Source organism: Pseudopodoces humilis, chromosome 19 (genome assembly GCF_049639895.1).
Source record: "Pseudopodoces humilis isolate 2021_Gansu_Grassland_sample_001 chromosome 19, ASM4963989v1, whole genome shotgun sequence".
In the NCBI taxonomy this organism is placed as follows: Eukaryota; Metazoa; Chordata; class Aves; order Passeriformes; family Paridae; genus Pseudopodoces; species Pseudopodoces humilis.
Window position 1 is genome coordinate 6,959,564 of NC_142218.1, and position 22,713 is coordinate 6,982,276.

The 22,713-nt window shown below is 57.9% G+C and overlaps 1 protein-coding gene across 3 annotated transcripts; it reads right to left on the reverse strand.

The window, feature by feature from the left end:
• Positions 1–15,859: 15,859 nt before the first annotated feature.
• Positions 15,860–22,072, reverse strand: CD40 (CD40 molecule). Of its 3 annotated transcripts, none has more exons than XM_088064571.1 (9): positions 21,901–22,072; positions 20,009–20,090; positions 19,315–19,440; positions 19,072–19,215; positions 18,747–18,846; positions 17,771–17,832; positions 17,434–17,532; positions 16,988–17,013; positions 15,860–16,605 (listed from the first exon to the last, which is right to left on the reverse strand). In XM_088064571.1, exons 1-9 carry the CDS (start codon positions 21,994–21,996, stop codon positions 16,528–16,530), a joined length of 813 nt encoding a protein of 270 aa, XP_087920697.1. In that variant the 5' UTR covers positions 21,997–22,072; the 3' UTR covers positions 15,860–16,527. The 3 variants fall into 3 exon arrangements, with proteins under 3 accessions (XP_087920697.1, XP_087920696.1, XP_014109581.1); XM_088064570.1 differs by having other exon boundaries at positions 15,860–16,683; positions 21,901–22,052; XM_014254106.2 differs by lacking the exon at positions 21,901–22,072 and adding an exon at positions 21,351–21,480 and having other exon boundaries at positions 15,860–16,683.
• Between the last annotated feature and the right edge of the window lie 641 nt (positions 22,073–22,713).

The window sequence follows — 22,713 nt, forward strand, 5'->3', positions numbered from 1 at the left end:
TTGCCCTCTCCTCCCAGCACCGTCTGCACCTCTGGCACAGAGGCTCATCAGGTGCCACATCCACCATCCCACCCTGCTTGCACCTTCCTGTCCTGCACTGTCCCCTCCTGGATCCCCCCTTGCCCCATGGCAGCTCCATCTGGCTCCTGAGTGACCTTCAGCTTGCAGCTCCTGGAAGCACCTCCCTGTCCCCTTCCTCGGTGCCTCGAGCGGAACGGAGCTTCATTTGTCACTGTCTCTTTTAAAAGGTCCAATCTCTTGCGTGGGGTCACCTGGCTGCTCTGCCAGCAGCTCCTCGTGCTGGCACAGCTCTGCTGCAGCCGCCGCAGCTGCCAGTCTGGGATGCGTCATCCCTGTCCCCTTGTCCTTGGGGTCCTGAGTGGTCCCCTCTCTGCCCATGGGTAAAGTGCTCCCAGTCAGAGCCCAACCCACAGGTGCTTGCAGCACACAGCTGAGGCTCGGGGCATCCCATCCCCTCCTCATGGAGAGGGGCAGCAGAGCCAGGGACACCGGGCCTCTCCTGCACCACCCTCCCAGAGCAGTGCAGGGCTGGCTGGACACAGGTCTGGCCGTGGCTGGGACCCTCCCCACCCTGCACACACTGAGCCCTGAGTGGAGCTCAATGCAGAATTAATTTGTCATATTGACACTGATCGTTTATTAGGGAGCAGAGTGGAGCCCATTCATTTAAACAGAAAACATTTCATCTTATCTCCTGCCTTTTCATGCCTCAGCTCTCACTCTTTAACCTTGGACAACGAGACATTCATAATTTCCTCACTGGCTCTATGGCTCCTCTAGATAAGAAACTTATTTTTTAATCTTTCTTTCTATTGAATTTTAAACATGTTCCATTACAAAACCTGATGCACATAACAACATGTTTCACCCAGCATTAACGTGGCCATGCTGTGCTGCAGCCTCTGCCCTGAGCTGAGATTATGGCTCTGCCATTCCCTTGGAACCCAAGATCCAGGGAGCAGCTCTGTTTTTCCAAATGACTGCAGGGGCTCTGGCAGTGGTTCAGGGGCTGGCAGGGCCCAGGCTCTGGGGACAGTGTGACACCAGGGTGCTGCCTGCAGAAGGTCTGTGGGGCTGGGGCTGCCCACTCCAGGGATTGCAGCCAGTGGAACTGCAGGGGAATATGTGCTACACGAGGAACATGCTGTCACCACCTGATGGTTTTCAGCAATTCCCACTTGCTCTAACGTGGTCTGAGCTTGGGAAAGCATTTCTTGTCTGGGGATGGCCGCTGGAGAGCTGACATGTGACTGGGAGCTCTTGCAGCCCCGCACATGAGCCCCACTGCAGCCCCACACAGCAGTGCAGGGTCTGCCCCAGCCCAGGGCCATGAGAAGCTGCAGAGAGATTTGTCTCATTTCCAGTCCACAAAGCTACTGCCCCGACAACAAATAGCCCCACCAGGGCCCCTACAAGGAGAGGCCATGATTGCTTTCCATGTGCAGAAGAGCCACAGAGATAAGGCTTTCACCTCCAGGCTCTGCTGAAAAATTAGGGATGGGAGGTGGGAGGGAGCAAATTGAGATAAATGAGTGTGTTGCATGGCATCCTGCCTGCAGGATGCTGAAATAAAAAATCAGTAAATAAAAAATCACCAGTCTTTATCTGGTCAGAGCCTGAATGGGCTATGTGATAAGTGTAACGGATGAGCCTGCCATGAGGGCCTCTGAGAGGGACCTGCTGGCCCTGGTGCCACGTGGGAAAGCACCTGCTGGCACCGGGGACACAGCAGTGGCACGCACAAAGGGCCAGGGCAGCAGCTCTGCTGTGACACGCTGGGTCCTGTCCCTCTGAGTGCACCATGCTGGCTGCTGCACCAATCCCAGGTGGCTCTGGGAAGGGCTTGGCTCTTTCCTCAGTGTGAAATGCACTTTTCCAAGTCGTCCTTCACAGTGAGAAAAAGGCAGATCAGATGCCGAATTAGCCTGCGAGAGCTGTGTTCCCGTCTCTCTTATCTAACTCACTGTAACAAGCTCTTTGCATTTATTCTACCAAATGTGCTGCAGAATTGCGTTACAGCTCATGGCTGCGAGCCATCTGTGGAGAGAAATCCAGTTATACCTTGTATAATAAGTTCCTGACAATCTTACAGAGGACTCCGGGTCATAAAAGTCTCCCAGTTTTATCACCAGTAACAGACACGGAGAGAAATTAAGTTGTCTTATCAAATTTAGATAATATATATCCCTCTGGAGTGGAAGGTTTCTGATGGATCTTTTACAGTATTAGAACATTTAGAGGGGTGAGCAGAAATGCACAGTGGGGGTGGGAGAGCAGTGGGGTGCTGAACACCCAGGGGCACCCAGGAGCAGGAGTCCCGTTGCCGCTGGGCAGAGACCGGCCCTGGGGAGCCCTTGGAAAGCACAAGGGAGGCGAGGGCTGTTTGCAGGCAGGAGCCATGCTGAGAGCTGGGCTCTGCTCCTGCCTGGCTCACCTCGAGCGCTCTCATGCAGCTATTAATGAAAGCAATAACCTCCAGCATCCTGATACGCACACTCCTTCCCGCTGCCTCCTGCGCCCGTCACTGCGGGCAGAAGGAGCCACAGGATGTCTGCTGAGTTCCTGGGTCCTGGGATCTGCTGAAAACAGGAGCCAAGCCCTGCAGGAAGGCTGGACATGGGATGTGCCTGTCACGCATCCGCTGTGGCCAGCGCAGGGATGAGGATTCCTGGTTCTGGAAGGGTCCTGCTGTGGCAGCCTGCACTGTGTTAGCCCTGTCTGGGCTCTCCTTGCAGCAGTTGGCAGGGAAAGGAGTGCTGCTCCATTCAGGCAGTAATTTTAAGCTCCCTGGAGAAGGCTCCCTGCTGATCCCATTGCCCAGGGCTTGGCCTGTCCCTGCCCCTGGCTCAGGTGTCAAGGCTCCTGCAGCCAGGAGGCTGAGACAGGGATGGTTGCCACGTGGACTGACCTGTGGCCCCTGGCCAACCTCTCCCTCCTGGGGGACCAGCTGCCCACAGGGATGGTGCTGGTGGCGTGGGAGGGCTGGGATCCTTGGCACACCTGCTCTCTGTTCAATATTTAGTTTCTGCAGAGGCAGAGTGCAGTAGCCATGGCAATGCAGCGGGCAGGCCCAGCAGCACCGGTGTGCCGTTTATTATGAGCTGAACAGTCTTGGGCACTGGGAATCAGACACATGCCTCCCCCGAGAGCCCTGTGCTAATAAAAAAAATGAATCCTCACTTACTGATCTCTGTATTTTTAAAGATCGGTTACTCTATCTTTTCCTTTTTCATTCATTTTTAAAAAATCTATCTTGCCTTTCAGGGCAGAATTATCTGTTTAGCACCGTTGTTACTTTAATCACAATTAGCTTTCCCACTCCATTAATAAGACTCTCAATAGTGCTACATCATGGGAATGTGCCTTCACAGCCATCCTGGCTCTCTGCCAGGTCTGATGCCCAGGGTTTGTTCTCCCTGCAGCCCTGGCAGCCAGTGCTCTCGGTGCCATGCTGTGCACTCCTCTCCATCACCTCCGTGCTCCGAGGGGTGCTGAGCCCCATAGCTGAGCAGGCTCTGGGGCAGGCAGGCACTGGCAGCACTTCCCTGGAAGGCTGAGCTGGAGCTGTTCCCGCTCCTGGCAGCAGGAGCAGAGAGGCTGGGAATTAGGATTTAACCTCAAGAGTGGGTCAAGAGACTACCTCGCCTCCCCACGTCTTTTCTCAGAGCATTTGGCGAACAATGCGCGCAGAAGGCTTTTTATTTTTGTGTAGAAACGTGTGTCTAATGAATTAGCCACGGATTGGAGCCTAACATGGGTAATTTACACTGAACATTTGCTTGCTCAGAATCATCCATCAATTTTGTACCACATTAAAACCCACATCCCGCCCTGGGAGTGCGTGGCTGGTGCTACACCTCGAGACTCCCTCCCAGCCCATCCCTTGGTGCAGTGTGACCACACTGGTGCCCTCTGCAGAGAGGGGGACTGGTGTGCCTCAGGCTGCGCCACTTGGTGGGCAACGAGATTTGGAGTCATTGGCACAGCACAGGCACAGACACAGGGTGTGCCCATCCCAAGGCACTGGGGTCAGCCAGAAGTCCTGCTGTGTGCTTCCCCAAAAGCACAAACAGCATTCCTGCTGGGAGTCGTGTCCCCTCGGCTTACAGTGTGGCGTGAGCCTAAATTTCCTGCCTGGAGCCAGGCACCGGACCCAGGAGAGGATGCTGCCACCAAAAACCATCATGGCCACAACAGAGCACCTGTAACACCAGCAGGGTGTGGGTGGGTGCTGCATGGCCATGCCCAGGGCACAGTGGGCAGCTCACCCCTTGCTCAGGAGTACTGGGCCCTCTCCTCCCACTGGCCTCCCCACCACTGCAGGGATCCCCCCCACAGGGGAGGCATTACACAAGGGAATTGCTGGCACAGGCATAATTGCTGAGATAACTGCTGATTGTGGAGTTTGCAAACAAAAAATAGAGTGGCCGGGGTCAGTCATAATTGGTAAATATTTGTCTATCTAATCAAAAGGCCTTTTAATTAACAATTTTCTTCTTGCAACTGGTTTAATTTTTTTTAAGAACTTCTGCGGGAAGTCAATTAGACCCAACAGATGGTGAAGAACATCCCAGCATCAGCACATCCTGCCATCTGCCACCTCTGGAAATGGCAGCCCCACCAAAGCCCCATGCCCCATGGCAGCCACCCCTGGGACAGGGCAGCTCTGGTACTTTGCCCCCCATGGACCACAGGCAGGTGGCATTCTCTCAATGAGAGTCATGCACAGCCAGTGCTGGTGCAGATTCTGGGGCAAGGGGAGGGGCTGGAGCTGCATGAAGCACACAGCGGGGCCTCTGGGGCTGCAACTCTACCCCAGGCATTTTGCCTCTTCTTTCCTCTCCCTGGGCAGCTCTTGAGCCCTGACCCAAGCACACAGCAGGTAAAAAATGTAGCTCTGCTATGCCACGGGCTGGCTCCTGGTAGCATCAGCAGCTGGCCTGTTCAAGGTGGGCACAGCTTGCCCTGTTGACAGGCTCTGCCCCAAAGCTGGACACCACACAGTGGAGCACGGTGCCCCTGCCTGCTGCTGCCCTTGGGGCTGGCCGGCCCCTGGTCCCCAGGTGGACTGTCCCTGCCAGGCTGGGGCAGACCTGCCCAGCCCTTGGCAGAGAAATACCTGCAGGGACACAGGGCACTGCCACATGGGGACACAGGACACCCTGTCACATACACCCTGCCCTCCCCACTGTCCTCCCTTCCACCTCGGCAGGAAGAGCTCCTCTCTGCAGGTGAGCTGGCAGCACTCGCACCTGCGGCTCTCCACAATCAGGAGATTGCTGTGCACAAGAGGCAGCTGACGCATCTCTTCCTCAATCAGCTGCTCTTCACGCCCAGCTCCGTGCCACTCGCTGTGCCACTCGCTGTGCCACTCGCTGCTGATTGCCCTTTGTCTCCTGCAAGGCCGTGCTCGGTGGCAGCACAGACAGCAGGGCCAGGGCGCTCCCATGGCACTCCCATGGCGTGGTTTTGCCCTCCACTCCCCATGAACCCACAGTTCCCAGCAGAGGAAGATGCTGGGGCTCTCCCAGCTCCAGGGGCTTGAGGGGAGCCCCGGGGATGGGCTCTCTGCAGGGTGCTGGCTTTGGCCCCATGTGGGTGCGGGACCCTGCTGCTCCTGCGCTCAGGAAGGTGTCCAGAGAGCCTGCAGCCAGCTGGGTCTCTGGGTCTGTCTGGTGATCAGCCGCGGGGCAAGCGGATGCTCCTGCAGCTGGCAGGGCAGGGAGAGATGCGGGAGAGCAAAGGGCTGCTCTGGGAGCCGGGCAGAGTGCCCGTGCCTCAGCGCTGGGCACAGGGCCAGAGGGGGTACGGCCACCCCGAGCATCGCTGCCCGGCCACACCGCTGGAACATAAGCACCACGGAGAAAAGCACCTAAATCTTTCCTGCCGGGCCCTCCAGAGATGTCCCCCTTTATTCACAACTGCTATTTAATTGCCTTTTGTCAATTACAGCGAGATGGATCGGGTTCCTCGGGGAGGCAGCAATTAGTGCGGGGATGAATGCCGAGGCAACCAAGCTCCCTCTGCACGCAGCGGTGGTGATTTGTAAACCTGTCACCCAGACACCGAGCTCCGCTCCCAGCCACAGCGGCCTCAGGGCAGCGGGAGCACCATCACACCTGCCCCCGGAGCGACAGCACCTCCATCCACCCCAGCCTGTCCCTGGAAAGCGCCCCAGCCGTGCCCCCTCGGGGCGGCTCCGGGGAGGGGTGTCCGGGCGATGTCCAGGGGGGTGTGCCCCACCGATGGAAACTGGGGTGCATGCAGAGCAGAGTGAGGATGAGAACATGGTGCCAGGGCCGATGGGAACTCTCTGGACAGGCTGGGTGGCAGGAGTCCCTCTGGATGGGGCACCGTCCCTGCCAGAAAGAATTAACACCTACAGTTTCCGGCTGGCTGTGGCCAGCCTCCTAATTAGGTATGGTGACAATGGCAATTAGTCATCCAGGTTCCCCAGTGCAGTTCCTGGGACGTGCAGGGAGCTCTGACCAGGTCACTGCTTTCCACGCTGCGACTGCAGGTGTTCTGTCCACGGCTCAGCCTGCACAGACACACTGCCTGCTGCTGCACAGCTACCACAGCTAACTGTCCTTGAGCTCAGGATGCTCTCATTCATCCCAAATTCATTCCTCCGGATAACCTGGTCAGTGATGAGACAACCTAGGCTGGACTTGGCTGCATCCAGAGGTTCAGACTGCCAGGGGCTTGTTCTCCCTCAATAGCCATCCCTTCTTGGCACTCACTGATGTCTCTCACCATCCTGGTCCCAGTTCTGCAGGGCTTTGGGGACCAAGGATGTTTGGCCATCAGCCCATTCTGGGGTTGCAGCAGCCACTTCCTGCTCTTCCTGAATTTACCCACCCCCCCTCTCTGCTTCATGGCCTTTGTCTAATTCCCTGCGCCCCTTTCCTATTTTTCATCTTGACAGAAGCAGCAGGCTCATGCATCCAGAGACTCCACAGCCCTTTCTTGTAGCTGTAGATTAAATTTCCCAGCTCAGTGTCTGCTGGCCTCTGGCTGAGTCACTGTGCACAGGTGTCCCCTGCCCCCAGGAGCAGCAGGCAGTCCTGGTGGTGCCGGAGCCTGGGGAGAGGGTGCATGCAGGGACACAAGGTGAGTCCTGCCAGCTGAGCTAAACTAAGCACAGCCTCCTGGGCCATGGCTGTGGGCAGAGAAAAGGGGTAAATCTTGCGTGGGCCCAGCAGCCAAACTGTGCCAAGCGTTCTTCAGCTCCTGCTTCCCTCACTCCACTCTGTCCTTGACCCTGGGGAGGGTGCAGCATGTGGAGGGAGCCCGGCTGCTCTAATTAAACCATGTTTGCAAACTCCCATGGCAAGCATCACTAATTATGATTAGGGAGAGTAGATCTGCCGTTCCTGCCTCTTGGACACGTGAAGCACCCTGCATGCCGACCAGGCTCAGAGGGCACTGAGGGCTGGCACATGGCACTGCTCAGCCTCCCCTGGGCTGGACACATCCCTGGAACAGCCCCCATGGAGCAACAACACCATTGGAGCCCTTGGGCCAGAGTGCCAGGCCAGGGGCAGAGGGCCACGGTGCAGCTGCAGCAACCCCTGCACCCAGGCATGGTGTGACTGCACCCCTCTCCCCCAGCACACACTCTTCATGCTTGAACCACTGGCCTAACGATTTCAGGTTTTTCCCCCATTTTCCTGTATTATTATTTGTCGTTGTTCCTGTTGCAGTTCAGTGACCATGAATTATTGAACGTCTGCTTGCTCAGTAACTCTTTACTTCCACCTCGGCACACTGCTGCCGTGCCGCCTGTGTGGGACGGCCGCTAGCTCCTGCCCCCGGCCCCTCCTGCTGCCGTGGGACCCCTCACCACACTCAGCACATGGCAGGGCCCCACACGCTGCCAGGGCTGCGAGCAAGGGGCCACGCAGGCTCTGGGTCCAGCAAAGGCCCTTCTTCTGCTCCACTACAGCAGTGCAAAGGCTCCCAGCCATGGGACCCCTGGCTGGGACATGGGATGCACTGGGATGCACTGGGACAGTTTGCAGTGAGTGCTTTTGGGGCAGCACTCACAGGCAGGAGGGGATTTGCTCAGCACCTATCCCTGCTGTTAAGGACTTTGTTCCCATCCATGGGTGGTTGTTGGGGATCATTGTGCTGCCCTAGTGGTGATGGCAGGACAGGGGTTGGAGCCGCGGCTGAGCCATGGTGTTTGCAGGAGTGAGAAGGGTTCTGGTGGGTGACAAGGCCTGTTCAGGCCACCAAGGCACAGGGAGGCCTCAGGCAGAGCCTGCTGATGCTCCAGAGCTGCTCTGGGCAATGGTACAAGCATTGGAGATGAGCAAGGAGGCTCATGTCAGAGCCCAACCCAGCCTGGGATGGGAGGACTGGGCTTTCCCAGGATGGCAGAACATGTCCCTCCCCTGTGTCATGCTCAGGATGCATTTGCCAGGGACAGAGGGGAGTCCTGAGGTCTACCAGGCCTTGGAAGTGGCCCTGTGGTGGGTGTGAGGACACAGGTATGGTCTGTGCCAGCAAAAGCCAGTCCTGGCAGTGCTGGGGCAGCCAGGGTGGCTGTGGTAGGAGCTGCTGCCCTTGCAGAGCCATTGATTTCCCTGAACTGCTTTTGTACTTGGGGCAGAGTTGAGAAATCTCTGCTGGTATTGTGGGATTTCACAGACATGAAGGATAAAGTCTCTGAACTCCCACAGCTGCATTTTCTGAGCACTGCAACACTCCAATACCTCTGAACCACTATTAAGCACCTGGTGCTGGTTTGTCTTTGCAACTGTGTCCCCTAAATAAATCCCTTCCCTATGCTGAGCCATGCTAATGGCCTATTGTTAAATGGCCAGCCAGCGCACTCTAAGCTGAAGTCATTATTTTTCCCACTCATTGCTGGGAGAAAATCTCTCTCCAGTATCCGTCTTGTAGGATAAGACTGAAACTTGGAAGCTGCAAGCCCCTGTGCAAGGCACATGCCCCTTGACCTGAAGCATTGGATGGTGGCCACTCAAGCCCCTGCAGGGCTCCTCACAAGAAGCAGTGAGGGTTTGCCAATATTGATCTGGATGAGGCACCTCTCTGGTGGGACAGGATGGCACCAGGGCTGGGCAGCAGCGTGGCAGCAGTTCTTCTATCAGGGTGGGCTGGCAGCATCCACAGGGACCCTCGGCCCCCTCAGACTGTCCTGGAGCCACCAGCGCCTCTGGCCTCCCCTGTTGTGAGCCTGGGCAACCACTGCCTGGCTCTGGGCTGCCTGGACTGATGGCGAGGCCAGGCAGGGGACCTGGCCCTTGGCACATGTGTGTGCCTGGCACTGCCTCCCACCACGTGCCACCCCGGCTGCTCCCTGGCACCCGCGCCTGTCTCTGTCTGCCACCATCTCACATGCAAGTGGCTCCCTGGGAGACTTGCTCCATTTTTTTCCTTTAACCTTGAAATGCAATTTCCTCCCCAAAATATCCTTTTTCCTGTAAACAACATCTCTTTAGTGAGATTACAGCAGAAATCCCTGAGCTCCCGGGTCCCGGGTGCTTTATCACCTGGTGAGCCCCATCCGTCACGGCCACGCGTGGGTTCTCGGCACCCCGCCCTTGCCGACGGGTGATGGTCTTTTCATCATTTTTACAGATTTATTTTACAATAATTTAATTTCATCCTCAGCCCTGGGAAGACGAATTGGCCCCTGATGTGACTGGGGATTCAGAGCCAGTCTCATAAATTTGCCGCCTCTACACAAAGTTCTATTTGGAGTTCCTGATGCAGCCGTAAGCGAGAGTCTTTAAACAACAGGGGACGGGCTGTAAATCCCATGCGTGGCAGAGGGATGTCGTGGTGCCAGTCATACTCCCCGAGCCTCAGCCTGACTTGCTAGCTCTGGGTGGCCACAGGGACAGCAGAGGGCACAGCGCTGGGAAAGGGGCAGACAGGGCTTTGCAGGCTGCCCCAGCTTGGCCCATGTGGCACTAGGTGCTGCCAGTGCTGCACTGCCAGGATGCCATCTGCCCACATGGGCACCACTGCACAGGTGCCCAGGAGTGGCGAGTGCCCAGGACCCATCTCTGCCAGTATGTGCCTCACTTCCTGACTCACTGGAGCCAGTGCTGTGCCGGGCACAGGCATCAGGGTGGTACCACCAGCTCTGCCACCAAGCTCTGCACATTCCTGCACATCTGTGCTTGACACATCTGGGACTTGCTGTGCTTTTGCTGCAAGAGGCTTGCCAATGTAATTAAACTCGAGTGACTCCCCTGCCCCTAGGCACAGCCCCTCATTTCCCTTTGATTTATTATGTCTTCTTAATTTATTTAAATGAGCCTCGGTGTTTGCACAGGCTCGGAGGGGGCTGGCTTGAGCTCTAATTGCCGGAGCGAAGGGAAGGCGGCTGGAGGGCTCCAGGGGATCTCTGCAGGGGTGTGTGCTGTGGGGTAGGGGGCTGCAGCCAGACCTCCAGCTGAGCCCCAGGCATGGCAAGTGTCTTTGGAGCAAAGCTTCCTGCACATGTGGTGGTGGTTTGGTCCCTGGTGCTGGGCTGTGCCACTGCTTGGGGATCTGCCTCACTGGGGCTCTGTAGGAAAGGCAGAGCATCTTTTGGAGCTGGCATAGGGGCATCTCCCTGGGGCATTGCAGGGCAGTGTCTGCCCTGGCTCTGAGCTGGCAAAGGCAGGGGATTGAGAAGCCCAGCAGGGAACCTCTGCTCTGCCATGCACTTGAAGTGTACAGGGGCTGGGATGCTGCCAGATCTCACTGTAACTCCTGGCCAGGTGGGAGAAGTGCGTGGGACAGCAGGGGAGCCCATAGCACAGCTCCAAGAGGTCAGCCTGTGCTTGAGGCCAGTAAGAGTTTCTCTCACTCCCTCCATCTATTCCTCCTACCTCCTCATGGCCCTACTCCCCCAGCTCAGACTGAGCAGACAGCGTGCCTCCTGCCTGCCCACGGCCCGTGCCTGCCCCATGCCTGTGTGGCCTCATGCCCTGCTGGGCCCCACGCTGCTGGCCCTGCTTGTGTTTGCACAGCTGATTGTTCCCCTGCTCGGTGTACTGCCTTGCACTTGTCCCTGTTGAATTTCATCCTATTTTTTCCAGTCCATTTCTCCAATTTGTCAAGATCATTTTGAATTCTAATCCTGTCCTCCAAGATACTTGTAGTCCCTCCCAGCTTCGTGTCATCTGCAAATTTAATAAGCACTTTCTCTATTCCATCATCCAGGTCCTTAATGAAAACATTGAGCACACCAGAACCAGGGCAAGCCCTTCACCATCCAAGCAGCCTGACACATGCTGTGCTCACCATGCTCTGCCCAAATGTGATGGGAAAGGCTACCAGAGCTTTGCTGTGTTGGCTGTGCCTCACTGCACCCCAGCTCACATGGGACCTCTCTGCTTTGCTGCCCTGGAGCAGTGCTGGCACCATGGTGTGCTGCCAGTATCAGGGGCTCTGGGGTGAGGCTGGGAGGGAACAGGGCTCATCTCCAGGATGGCTCCAGCTCGAGCTGCCACTGTCTGGCACAGGGCACAGCTCCCACTGTGACCCCAGTGGTCAGTGCGGTCACAGGGGCAGCACAGCAGCCCCTGATGGGATCATCCTCCCCCCTCACAGCTGCCCACCTCCTCTTCCACCGGGTGAGGCTCTGCCCAGCCACATAACTCCCCATTGTGAGGCTGCTCCCTTTGGGCTGGGACTGCTCCTGGGGCTGGATGGCAGGGATCTGGAACCAGCTCCAATCTGGAGCAATCTCGTGTGCCACCTCTGGCTACAGCCATCTCTTTTCTTTAATTGATTGTAGAAAGCAATTTACAAAATACAAACTTCTGCTTGTGCCAAGCCCTGCATGTCCAGGCAAAGCCTAATTTCACAGTAAAATTTCAAGTGCAATGAATGGCTTTTCCCAGCACCAGTCCATGTCCAGGCCAAGAGCTTTGCAGTCTGCATAAGCAGTGCTGAGCAGCCCAGAAATGGCTTTGCACTGCCCTGCAGAGCATGCAGCCCCCTGGGCTGGCTGTTACAATAGCCAGGGCAGCTCTACCAGCACTCACTTTTGGGCTGGTGCTGCCTGGGTTGGCATGGCTGTGTGGTATCGGCTATTGAGGGACAGGGACATCCGAGTCGAGATCAGATGCCAATTTTATTGAGTATACAAGGCATTTATATAGGGTTGTACTTGTATGGCACTTATACAGGGTTCTATTTTTGGTAACAATTTCCCATTGGTTATACACTCTTCATGACATCAGTTACCTGGAAATCATTACAAAGTTTCACAACGTATCTCCTGGTCACTTCTACCCCAGGGAGAAGTTATCTGTGTCTGTCTCTCCCATGATTTCTGTTTGATTAAGTCTAAGATCCTAGGTTCCTTTATCAGTTCCATTGTGCTCTCTATTTTATTCCCCATGGTGTGGGACCACCATGGCTGCAGCCTGGCCTGCAAAGAGCCACAAGCCCCAGCTCTCCATGCAGCCAGCTGGATGATGCAGGGATCCTGCATGGTCCGTGTGGCCATCAGGAAGGGGTCCCAGCAGGGCTGGCCAGAGCTGCAATGATGGGGGCTCAGCTGAGAGATGGTGCTCCTGGGCTCTGGCTCTTTACATGTCAAAGCCATAATTTCATGGTCAGGGTCTAGGAGGTTTGTACACACAGATGCATTAATTCTGCATTTAGTGATACAGGAATAATTGGTGTCACATCAATTAGATCGGTTCTTGGATACTGCAGTGATAAGTGCTGTGCAAAGGCCTCTGGGCTGCAGGATGTGAGGAATTCCAGCAGTGAGCAAGCCTGGTGGGGCTGGCAGCAGCAGGCAGAGTGACGCTGGCAGGGACGTTGGATGCTGAGAGAATGGTGGAGTGTCCAGCAATTTTGGCCTTTGCAGGAGAACAGCAAGGCCTGGGGCTGCTGTGTTGAGGGCTGCTGCACAGCCTGGGGGTGCAGGCCTGTGCTTGGAGAGGGGCTGGCAACTTGGCAAACCTCTGAGCCTAATGTCCCAGTCCATCAAGGTGATCCACTGCACCAAGCCACTAGGCGCCTGGTCCAGCATCATCAGCTGTATCCCTCATCCCTGTGGCTTGGCTTTGCACACAAGGTTTGCCAGCTCGCTGCTGCCCGCCCCACCTCCTGACGAGGCTCAGGTGGGTCTGGAGAAGCGTGGAGACCCCCTGTGCTCACACTACCACAGTACAGATCAGCGCTGTCAGTCCCATCCCCACTGTGAACTAGGCAGAGGTAATTTGCAGATGACAAATATCCCTGACAGTAAATATTTTTCCCACCCTCATCTTTCTACAAGCAGATAAGGTGGCAGCACTGTAGCAATACAGTTGCTGGAGGGAGACAAACTCTTTGGCAGACTTAAAAGTCTATTGTGTCCCCGCAATTATTTATAGATAAAGAGAAGAAAGCCAATAAGCAGAGAATGGAGCTGCACAACTGCATTTGTTATGACGATGATGATGTTATCTCTCCCTCACACCCACACACGCACATCTCCAGTGCATGGAAACTCGCTGCTGGCAACAATCAAATCCCCAGCCAGGACAAGGCAGGACAGACTGGAGGCCCTCTCATCACTGATTTATGCCCAGCCTGTTTTCCCACAGTGAACCCACCACACAACTCCTGTGGCTTGTCTGGAATAGCACCTGCAGGGGCCCAGGTGGTTTCTCTGTTTCTGGCTGTAGGATGTGGAGATGAGGTGGTCTTTGTCCCCATAAACCAGCCCCTGGCATGCTGGATGCCTTGTGGTGAGGGGGGTCTGGGGCTGCCTGCAGGGAGTCTGGGACTCACCAGTTCAAGCAGAAGGACCCCAGAATGTGGGCGCTCCCCACTGATGGGAGGGTGCAGGAGGACCCTCTCAGGTTTCCCAGCTCTGCATGGCCAGGACCTCCTCTCCCATCCCAAACTACTACTGAGAACAGAAATGTGGGTGTTTGGAGGGATCTGGGATTAGAAGACTTGGCAGGCAAGAGTGATGGAGGTCACTGCCAATAAGTGCATTTCTGCAACCAGTGGAGCAGAGACACCCTGAGAGAGAAACATTGATTGCAACATGGGAAGAGGTTGGGAAGCACTGTGTTCTCCCTTTTCAGTGAGCACTGCAGGACCCAGTGGAGGAGACTAGGGGCCTGACAGGGCTGGACCCACAGAAGGGAAGAACAAGGAAATTGAGGGGTCAAGACCTGGAGTACCACTGAGCCAGGCACCAGGGTCCCTGGGTGACCTGTCACATGTGTGACACTGGGGCCCTTCACCAGCCCATGTCTCCCCATGTTCCAGGGTGCTTCATGGCATTGCTTGGCTCCTGCTGGGGCAGAAGTCCTGCACCTCTCCAGAGCATGCATAGCACTGCTCCTCCCCAGGGAGGAGGCAGGAGGTGTGGGGGCTCCTGCCAAGTGCACTGACAGTGCCCTGTCTCAGTGGGACCCCAATCCTGAGAAAGCCCCAGGCAGGGCAAGCTCTCCAGCTGGTGAGATATTGCCCAAGACAGCAACTGGGAACCCATAACTGGACTGGAGAGTGGGATGAATTTTCATTGCTTCCTCATAATAAGAGGACAGGAGTAAGTGACTAGTACAGTCCGTTCACTCGGTAAAGATTTATACAATCACTTCATCCGGTAATTGGTATTCTGGGGAGAGAGAGTGAGCTGCAGCTCCAGCATCCGCCTCTATTTGTTTTATCTCTGTCTTCCTCTCTTTCTCTCCTCTTTTCAGAATGAGTAATTCTGTCCCTCACAATCCCATTTAAACAGAGCATTTGCAGAGTGAATAATTAGTTACATTCAATTAGGTCTCACGCGCTCTCCCTTCTCACTTTGGGGGACAGACGCGCTAATGAGATGGTACATGTCTGACACGCGGGAGTGGGCACTGAACATGCTGCATGCCAGCAGGGAAGGGTCAGCCTTGGGGGAAGTGGGGAGATGGCCCCAGAATGTTCAGCCTGCCACCTGGGGAGACAGTCCTTTGGAAACCATCTGGGGCCAAAGACTTAATGTTTGGGGCCAAAAACTTTGCATCTGTGGCCTGAATAACACCTTCTCCTCCAGCAGGAGAGGGATCACATCTGTCCCCAGAACTGGGTGTTCTCTGGGCTGGTGCCAAGGGAATGCTGTCCAGGCTGAAACTCCCACCAGCACTGCTGGGAGTGCCAAGCCCTGAGAGGAGGGAAAGCTGCTGCCATGTTTTTATCTCCCTTATTAAACCTAACATTAGGTTTTAAGAGGAGCCTTAAATAATGTGCTACTGCTTGTACAAGCAAAGTTGCTCCATGCTCCAGCTGCTCCTGCTCTGGGATTTATGGCCTTTCTCATGCTGTGTTGCCTGTGTTCAGATAGTGGGTGGGTCACAGGCTGAGGCTGCTCCCAGTACCTAAAGTCTGCAGTGGGCCCAAGTGCCACCTCAGCCCCACGCCCGTGGTGCTACACCGCAGCACCCCACAGTGCTGCCCTGCAGTGCGATGGACCCCACCTATGCATTTTACTGCCAGAGCAGTGAGGCGAGGGCGTGGGGGCACGGTGGGGATCAGCACAGCTGGTGACAGCTCTTCCTTCCCTCCTCTGGTGAGAGCCTCTGCCTTGGGAGCACCCGCCCATTCCCAAAGCATTCCCGGAATATCAGAGCTGGGAGCGCCGGCCCCGGGGTCGTCGGGGTCGCTCACGCACAGAGGGCAGAGAATCACGTTTAATCACACGGGCGGAGGGTGACGGAGCGGCCGCTCCCGCACGGACGGGTGGGTGTGCGGGGGAGCCGCGGGAGGGGGTCCCGCTCGGGGCAATCCCGTGGCCAGAGCCCGCCGGAGCCGGGGCGGGGCGGGCGGTGCCGGTGCCGGTGCCGCCCCGCGCAGCCCGCGCCGGTCCCGCAGCACCATCTCCCGGCCAAAGTACACCGCTGGCTGCGCTCCGGCCCCGCCGCCGCCGCCGCCATCCCGGCCCGGGACACAGCCGTGGGCCCCTGGTCCTGCCTTTGTTGGTCCCACGGAGCCCGGCAGCGCCGGGCGGCACGGAGGGACCGAGGCCGGGCCGGGATGCCCTGTCCGGCTACCAGCCGGGCCCTGCTCCAGCACTTCCACAGCGCCCCAGACGGGGGAATGAGCTCTGCCGTGGTGACTTCACACTAGCAGCCCCCTTTCCCAGCCCTGGCTTCTCCAGCACTCAGGGAGACGGCTCTGTGGGGTCTTCTGTCAGCAGTGACACTCTGCTGTGGCCAGGGGCTGCACTGGGATCTGCAGGGGCTCAGCAGGCGAGCAGCCACGCTGGGCTTCATTGCATCACCTGCACAGGAAGCAGGATGGGGTCTGTTCCATGTCCCCATGCAGGCAGCCAAGCCTTGCTCCACAAGGGCAGCCCAGCGCAGGCGACCAGACCAGGAGTTGTGGTGGTATTCCCGTAGGGTGGTCATGCCATGGTCCACTGCAGCATCACATCATTTGCAGACAGGCCAGATGCCAGATTTCCTCCCCAGCTGGAGAGGGGGCAGAGGAGATGATGCTGTCCCCAGTCTGTGCTCTTGTCAGAGGCAGTGCCCTGCGCCTTCACAGCATCTCCTGCTCCGAGATGCGGCTCTCCTTGCCATCCTCCTGGGCCACAGGCTGGCCCCTGAATAGGGTCTCCTGCACAGGCAAGACATTCTCATCCTGCTCCGTGGGCTGCTGGGTATCTGGGTTCTCTCCGGGCTCCCCAGCCTCTATCTGCACAGGGGCAGGGGTCAGGGGCAGACAGCTACATTCCCCCGCTCTGCATCTGTGTCTTTCCACAAGCTCCTGTTAGATTCCCATGCAGGCCAGAGTATTGGTCCCTCCCAAACACTCAGCACTTGCCAGCAGCACGCTCAGGTTGCCCCAGCCCTTGTCCTGCCCCAGCCAGGCAGCCTAGTTCAGCTCCCACCCGTCCTGTATTGCAAAGTCACAGCCCCTGCTCTGCTGCTGGCACATCCCCAGCTGTGCCCACGAGGGATCCCAACCCACTGCTGGAGGGGGCTCAAGGTAGACTCACCTCTTTCGGCACACGTCGCCTGGAATCTGAATGGAAAGAGGGACAGAGAAGGCAATGTTCAGCGGGAAGTTCTCCTGCCCTGCGGGGTGCTTCACAAGGTCAGAGCCAGGGCTGGTGCTGCTGCACCACAGGTCCTGAAGCTCATGTTATGCCTGGGGTCACAGACTGGGGGTCACAGCAGGAACCAGACTGGATTAATGGGGCACTGGTGCTGTCCTCCATGAGCTGGCCCAGCTCAGGCTGCAGCAGTGCCAACACACCTGCTCCCAATGACAGAGCAGGACTTGGCAAACCCTGTCCTGGTGATGTCCCCAGAGAAGCTTCCCCACTCTCAGCAGAGCTACCGCTGTCTTCCCTGGCTCAGCCCTCCGACCCTTTATGGCCCCACCGGCCAAGGTTCTCCCTCCCTTGTCCACGGCAGCAGCTCACATGCTTTAGCCCCTCACCTGTGTGGACCAGGCAGTAGATGCAGACACCCATGAGGCACGTGACAACTGCAGCTGTGATGGGGATCAGCACTGACAGTGAGGAGCGCCTGCTCGACTCTGCAGGAGGACACGGGATCAGTGAGGCACCCACGGGACACCCACACAACACGGAGCGCTCCGCTCCAGCCCCACAGGGATCCCTCATGGACACTGAGAGGCAGGAAGGCATCACACTAGCCATGCACTCTCCCAAAACCACCATGCATGAGGCCAGCTTTTCTGAGTGCTGCAGGAGCTGGAGCCCTATGGGGCTGTCTGCTTTGCGCTGGATCAGCCCTGGGCACCAGGCACCTACCGCAGATCACATCCGAGGAGTTCGTCCCTTTCACCTTCACCACCAGCCCCTTTTCCTCGCAACTGCAGGGAAGAACAAGACCATGAAACCACAGTAGTAACTCAGGGAATAGCTGGGGCTGGGCAGGCATCCGAGCTTCCCCAAAATGCATCCTGCTCTGAGTCTGCCAAGCTCCAGCAAGGTGAGCAGGGTGATCCCCACCAGACACAGCCTGATGGGGACAGCAGGTACAGAGCAGGGTACTAACCCAGGGGCTTGGCCTGGAGTTGCTGAAACTGCTGAGGATGGGAATAAGTTTAAGGACAAGACATGGGAAGAGCAGACCTGCCCGGTCAGAGAAGCCCCCAGGGCTTGAGCACTGTAGCTATGACAGAAAAGCTCAGATAGGCTACAAGTGGCTCTATGGGGAAGTAATTTCTGGGCACAGATAAAAGCAAAGTGAAATCCAATGGCTGGCAGCTGAAGCAAGACTAATTCAGCTTGGAAATAAGGCTCATGTTTCTACCAGGAACTGCAATTAACCCTCAAGCAGCTTTCTAAAGACAGGGATGACCTGCCAGTTCATGGCATCCTCAAAGCCAAACTCCCCATGGGGAGGGCTTGTGCTTTGGCTGATGACTACAGCCACAGAGAACACTGGGAGGGAGAACCTGAACAGGGCATGGGGCATTCCCATAGATCCTGATCTCTTGCTTCCAGCACAGATGACAGCATGGAGACACCCTAAGGGACAAGCAGTCTGTGCACATACTAAGAGACAGACACAAATGCTGAACGTCTGCTTGACCTCAGTCAATGCTGCCCTAGACCGCACTGTGCTCCTAGCCCTGTTCCTCTCACTCTGGCCCTACACCAACTGCTGTGTCCCTCAGAGACCAGCCCAGCTGCCCAGTCCCCAAGGCCACCAAGAAAACTGACAGCAAAGGATGTGCTCACTGGGGCTGGTGGAAGGACATAGTCTGTACTCAGACAATACCTTGTCCAGGGGTGGCACGGCTCGGTTTTAGAAGAGACGTTGGAGAAGGTGCCTTCTGTACAGGGTTCACAGGGGGATGACATCCCGTCCATGGCCTTGGCTGAAGAGGAGCAGAGATGGCAGGAAGGTCAGTAGGGTCTGTGAGGGGTGAGGGCCTGAGGGGGCAAGGGGCTACAGAAGCCAGGTGTGCAGCATGTCCTGTGGCAACAGCACAGCTCTCCCAAAGTCCTGCCAGGGGGCACTCTGTTGGGGGAACCTCCATTCCCTGAGGTCAGTGCTGACAGGGCATCAGTCCTGTTGAATGGGAACAGCTTGTCAGATTTACCTGCCACAAAGCCAAAGCCAAGCTGGCAAGGCTGATTCTCCACACAGGTCTGGCAGCTGATGTCAGAGCAGTGCATGCCAGCCTGGCACTGGCACACCGTGTTGTGTGTTGCATTTCCTTGCACCTTCACAATGAGGCCAGCATCTGGGCAGAGGGAACATGGACAAGGTGAGACACCAAGGAGGGGAGCCAGTCCCCACCAGTCCCCACAGGCTGGGGTCAATGGTCACAGGGAGCACTTACTGTCTTCACAGATATCATGAGGAGCACAGTGCTTCTCCTTGGTCCAGCTTGGCTGATAGTGCCCACTCTCACAGCGGGCACAGACAGAGTCTTCTGTTGTACTGCACTCAGAGACCAGCTTTTCCCCTGCAATAGAGCCTGGTGAGGAAGGGGCAAGGGGGCTTTCCCTCTCTCCAGACAGCACCTCTACCAGCAGGAGAGGGGAATGGTGGCAGCTGTGGATGCCAGGACTGCTGCAGCATTCTGCATGGAAACCAGGGCTCAAGGAGCCAGCTTGCCTGATGACCACAAACTCTGCAGGGGCCAAGAGAGGAGGAAGGACTGTGGGGTCACTCCAGAGACTGGGAGATGACCTGACAGTGACAGCAGGAGCTAGCAAACACCATCACAATTTGCTAGAGCCAGTGGCAGCACTCTCCCCAAAGCTTCTTCTGCCATGGGATCCTGTAGCTGCAAGGGCACAAACAGTCCCAAGAGAGCTGTGGCACATTTGGTGAGGTCTAAGGGGTCTCCTTGAGCACCCACAAGGTCCCAGTTGCTCTATCACTGAGATGACACAGGGAGGTGAAGCTGTCAGCATTGCTGGCAATGAGGTGGGGGGCTTCATCATACCAAGCAAAGCTTGCCCCGCTTGGCCAAGCAGTAGGTCCTGGCACAGCCCAGTTGAGAGGTCCAGAGGAAAGGGTTTCCATACCTGGCTGACACCGGTTGCAGCATCTGCCCTTGTACATATACTGCTTATCAAAGCACGTTAAGGCATCACCACGTTCCCCGCACTGGAAGAAACAAGACCTGTGAATTCATATTCAACGCTCCCACATCACAACGCTTCCACAGACACATGTGTGCTAATCTGCACCCTGAGGTGAGGCCTTCTTCACACCACTCTTCCCACACATCCACTAACCACAGACCACAGCAGCCACCCATGCTGCCTGATGGCATCAGTGTTGTCTCTGAAGTGGGGTGGCAGTGATTCCGGTAGAGCTGCTCCAAATTTCCCCGGATTTCCTACCACAAGGCGATTGCACATCACCCTGTGCCCTTGCCAACAGTACTGCAGTCCCTTACAGAGGGAGCAGCGATCACCAAGCTTTCACGCCCAGAGCACTGCCAGCCCCTTCCCAAGGCTGACACACCGTCCCTGAGGGACAGGAAAGCCCCAGTCAAGTGCATCACCCATGCAAACTTTGCCAGAGCCAGCCCTTGCTCCTCCTGGCAGGGGACTACCAGCACAGGGAAGGGTAAAAAGGAAGCAGAGAACGAGTTCCCGGGCAAGACAGTGTGCAAGATGGCACCGGAGCACCGTTCCTCTCACAGAGCCAGCCCCTCGCTGCTCATCCCCAGTAGCACGGTAGCTCCCGGCAGATCCGCCTGGCCATCCTCTGGAGCGGGACGGGGGCTCCGGCAGAGAGAGAGGGAGAAGAGGGCCGGGCCGAGGGTGCCATGGACGAGCACCCAGCAGGGTCGGGCGCTGCCCACCCCCTGGGCACCTCGAGCAGCCCCGGCTTGGGGACAGCGATGAGGCCGCGGGGCCGTCCCAGCCGTCACACCCGCCCACATGGAACCGAGAAAGGAAAGAAGCGCCGGCAGCCGGTTCCAGAGCCCCGCCCGATTGGGGGCCCCGACCGAGGGTCCCGGGGCTCGCCGCTGCCCGTCCAGGCCCGTGGGGACCCCCGGGCCAGCGCAGAGCGGGGCTGGGTTGCCGGGCCCGCGCCATCGGAGGAAAACGAAAGCGCGTGGATAGAGGACCTGGAGGCGATCCCAGAGAGTCCAGACAGCTCCTCCGCCCTGGCTGGGTCCCGGGACACCGCACCGACGGACCCCACGCGGCAGCGCCGCCGGGTCCCGCTCACGCCGCCCGCGCACAGCCCCGGGACTCCCCGGAGCGGGGCGGCTGCGCCGGGGGGAGCGGCCGGAGCGGCCGGAGCGTGCCCCTTCCCGGAAAGCCCGGCGGGACACAGACACAGGGATGGAGGGATCCCCTCCGCCTGTGCCCCTGTCCCACTCCATGCCCCTATCCCGGCCCCACTCACGTCCAGCAGCGCCGCGCAGAGCAGTCCCAAAAGCCCCAGCCGGTTCATGGCGCTGCGCCCCGACCGCCGCCACCGCCGCCTTGCTAAGAACGCCTCGGTCCGTTCCCGCCCAGGAAGGGGCGTTGGGCCGCCCGCCCCGGGGCTTCCCCGCCGGCCCCCCGAGCCCCGCGCTGCCCGCCCGGCCTGAGGCGCTGCCACAGCCGGGAACCCCCGGCCCGGAGTCACGGCCACAGGCAGGAGGGGAGGGGAGCGCCTGTGCAGCCCCCCGGCTAGAGCTCCAGGTTTCACTTCTTCTTTCCCACAGCAGCTCAGAGAGGTTTTGTTGTTTTGTTGGGCTTTTTTTGTTTGTTTGTTTGTTTTATTTAGCCTTTCTAGAGCCGCGGAGCTGTAGCACTGGAGGGCCCCCACGACTGTGGTCAGGGAGAACCCCTCTGGCTGCAAGCCCGGAGAGCCCCCAGAGCTGCCAGGAGCCCTGAGCTCTGCGGAGTGTACCGGCAAACACGTCAGGCATGAAAGGGGAAGGGGCAACAGTGCTGTGATCTGGCTCTACCTCCGTTTCAGTTCCCCAGACGAGTTCCCAGCAACCCCAGGGAATTTCCAGGATCCCTGCCCGCTCCGGAGACGTTCCCTGGACTCCTCCTGGCATTGCGGTGGCTGGGCAGCGAACGGCGGCTCCTCAGCGCCCCTCGGTGCGCCGGTCCCTTATGGCAGTGCCACGATGTCCGAGAGGTCACACCGCAGCAGCCGCCTCCCGGTCACGGTCACGACCTCGGCCCCAGCTGGAGGTTGGTGGCCACAACCGGCCGCCGCCGGGTCACAGCTGCTCCCGGGGATAAGGGCGGCGAGAACTGGGAGCCGAGTGCTCTGGATTCCCCGGCGCAATGTCACTTCCCAGAACTGACTCACTCAGGAGCATGAAGGGTCCCTGGGGAATCTCGAGGGCAGAAGGGGAGGCCGCGGCGGAAAGGGGATTTCTGGGCCCGACTCCCGTGGGCCTGGCCTGGGAAATCCCCGCGGCGCCGGGCCCTGCCTGAGCAGGGTCTCCCGTGGCCACGGGCTGTGAGCGCCCCTTGCTCCCGGTGCCGGGTGGCAGAGCGGCCCGGTGCTCCCGGTCGGCAGGAGCTGCTTAGGTGTGAGTCCCTACGAGACCCCCCGGTCCCGCTACTCGCACAGTGGGACAGAGTACAGGGGCAGCTGCGGCTCGGGGCGGCGCCGGGGCTGGGGATGCAGCACGGGGATATCGCCCCTTGAACGGGGCAGGGACATTCCGGTCCTGGTCCTGGCCTCGGGTCCGGTCTGATCCCGATCCCTGCCCCAGTCTTGATGTCCTGATCTGATGATCCCGAACCTGGTACCGATCCTG

Bases quoted from the DNA above. Each gene is read 5' to 3' on its own strand.
- CD40 (XM_088064570.1), bottom strand. From the start codon at position 21,996: ATGCCAGGAGGAGTCCAGGGAACGTCTCCGGAGCGGGCAGGGATCCTG. The intron at 18,847-19,071 runs GTAAATCTGACA...GCTCCTCTTCAG, and splicing joins TGGCTTTGGCTTTGTGGCAG to CCAAGGCCATGGACGGGATG. The intron at 17,833-18,746 runs GTATTGTCTGAG...TCTTCCCTGCAG, and splicing joins CCGTGCCACCCCTGGACAAG to TTGCGAGGAAAAGGGGCTGG.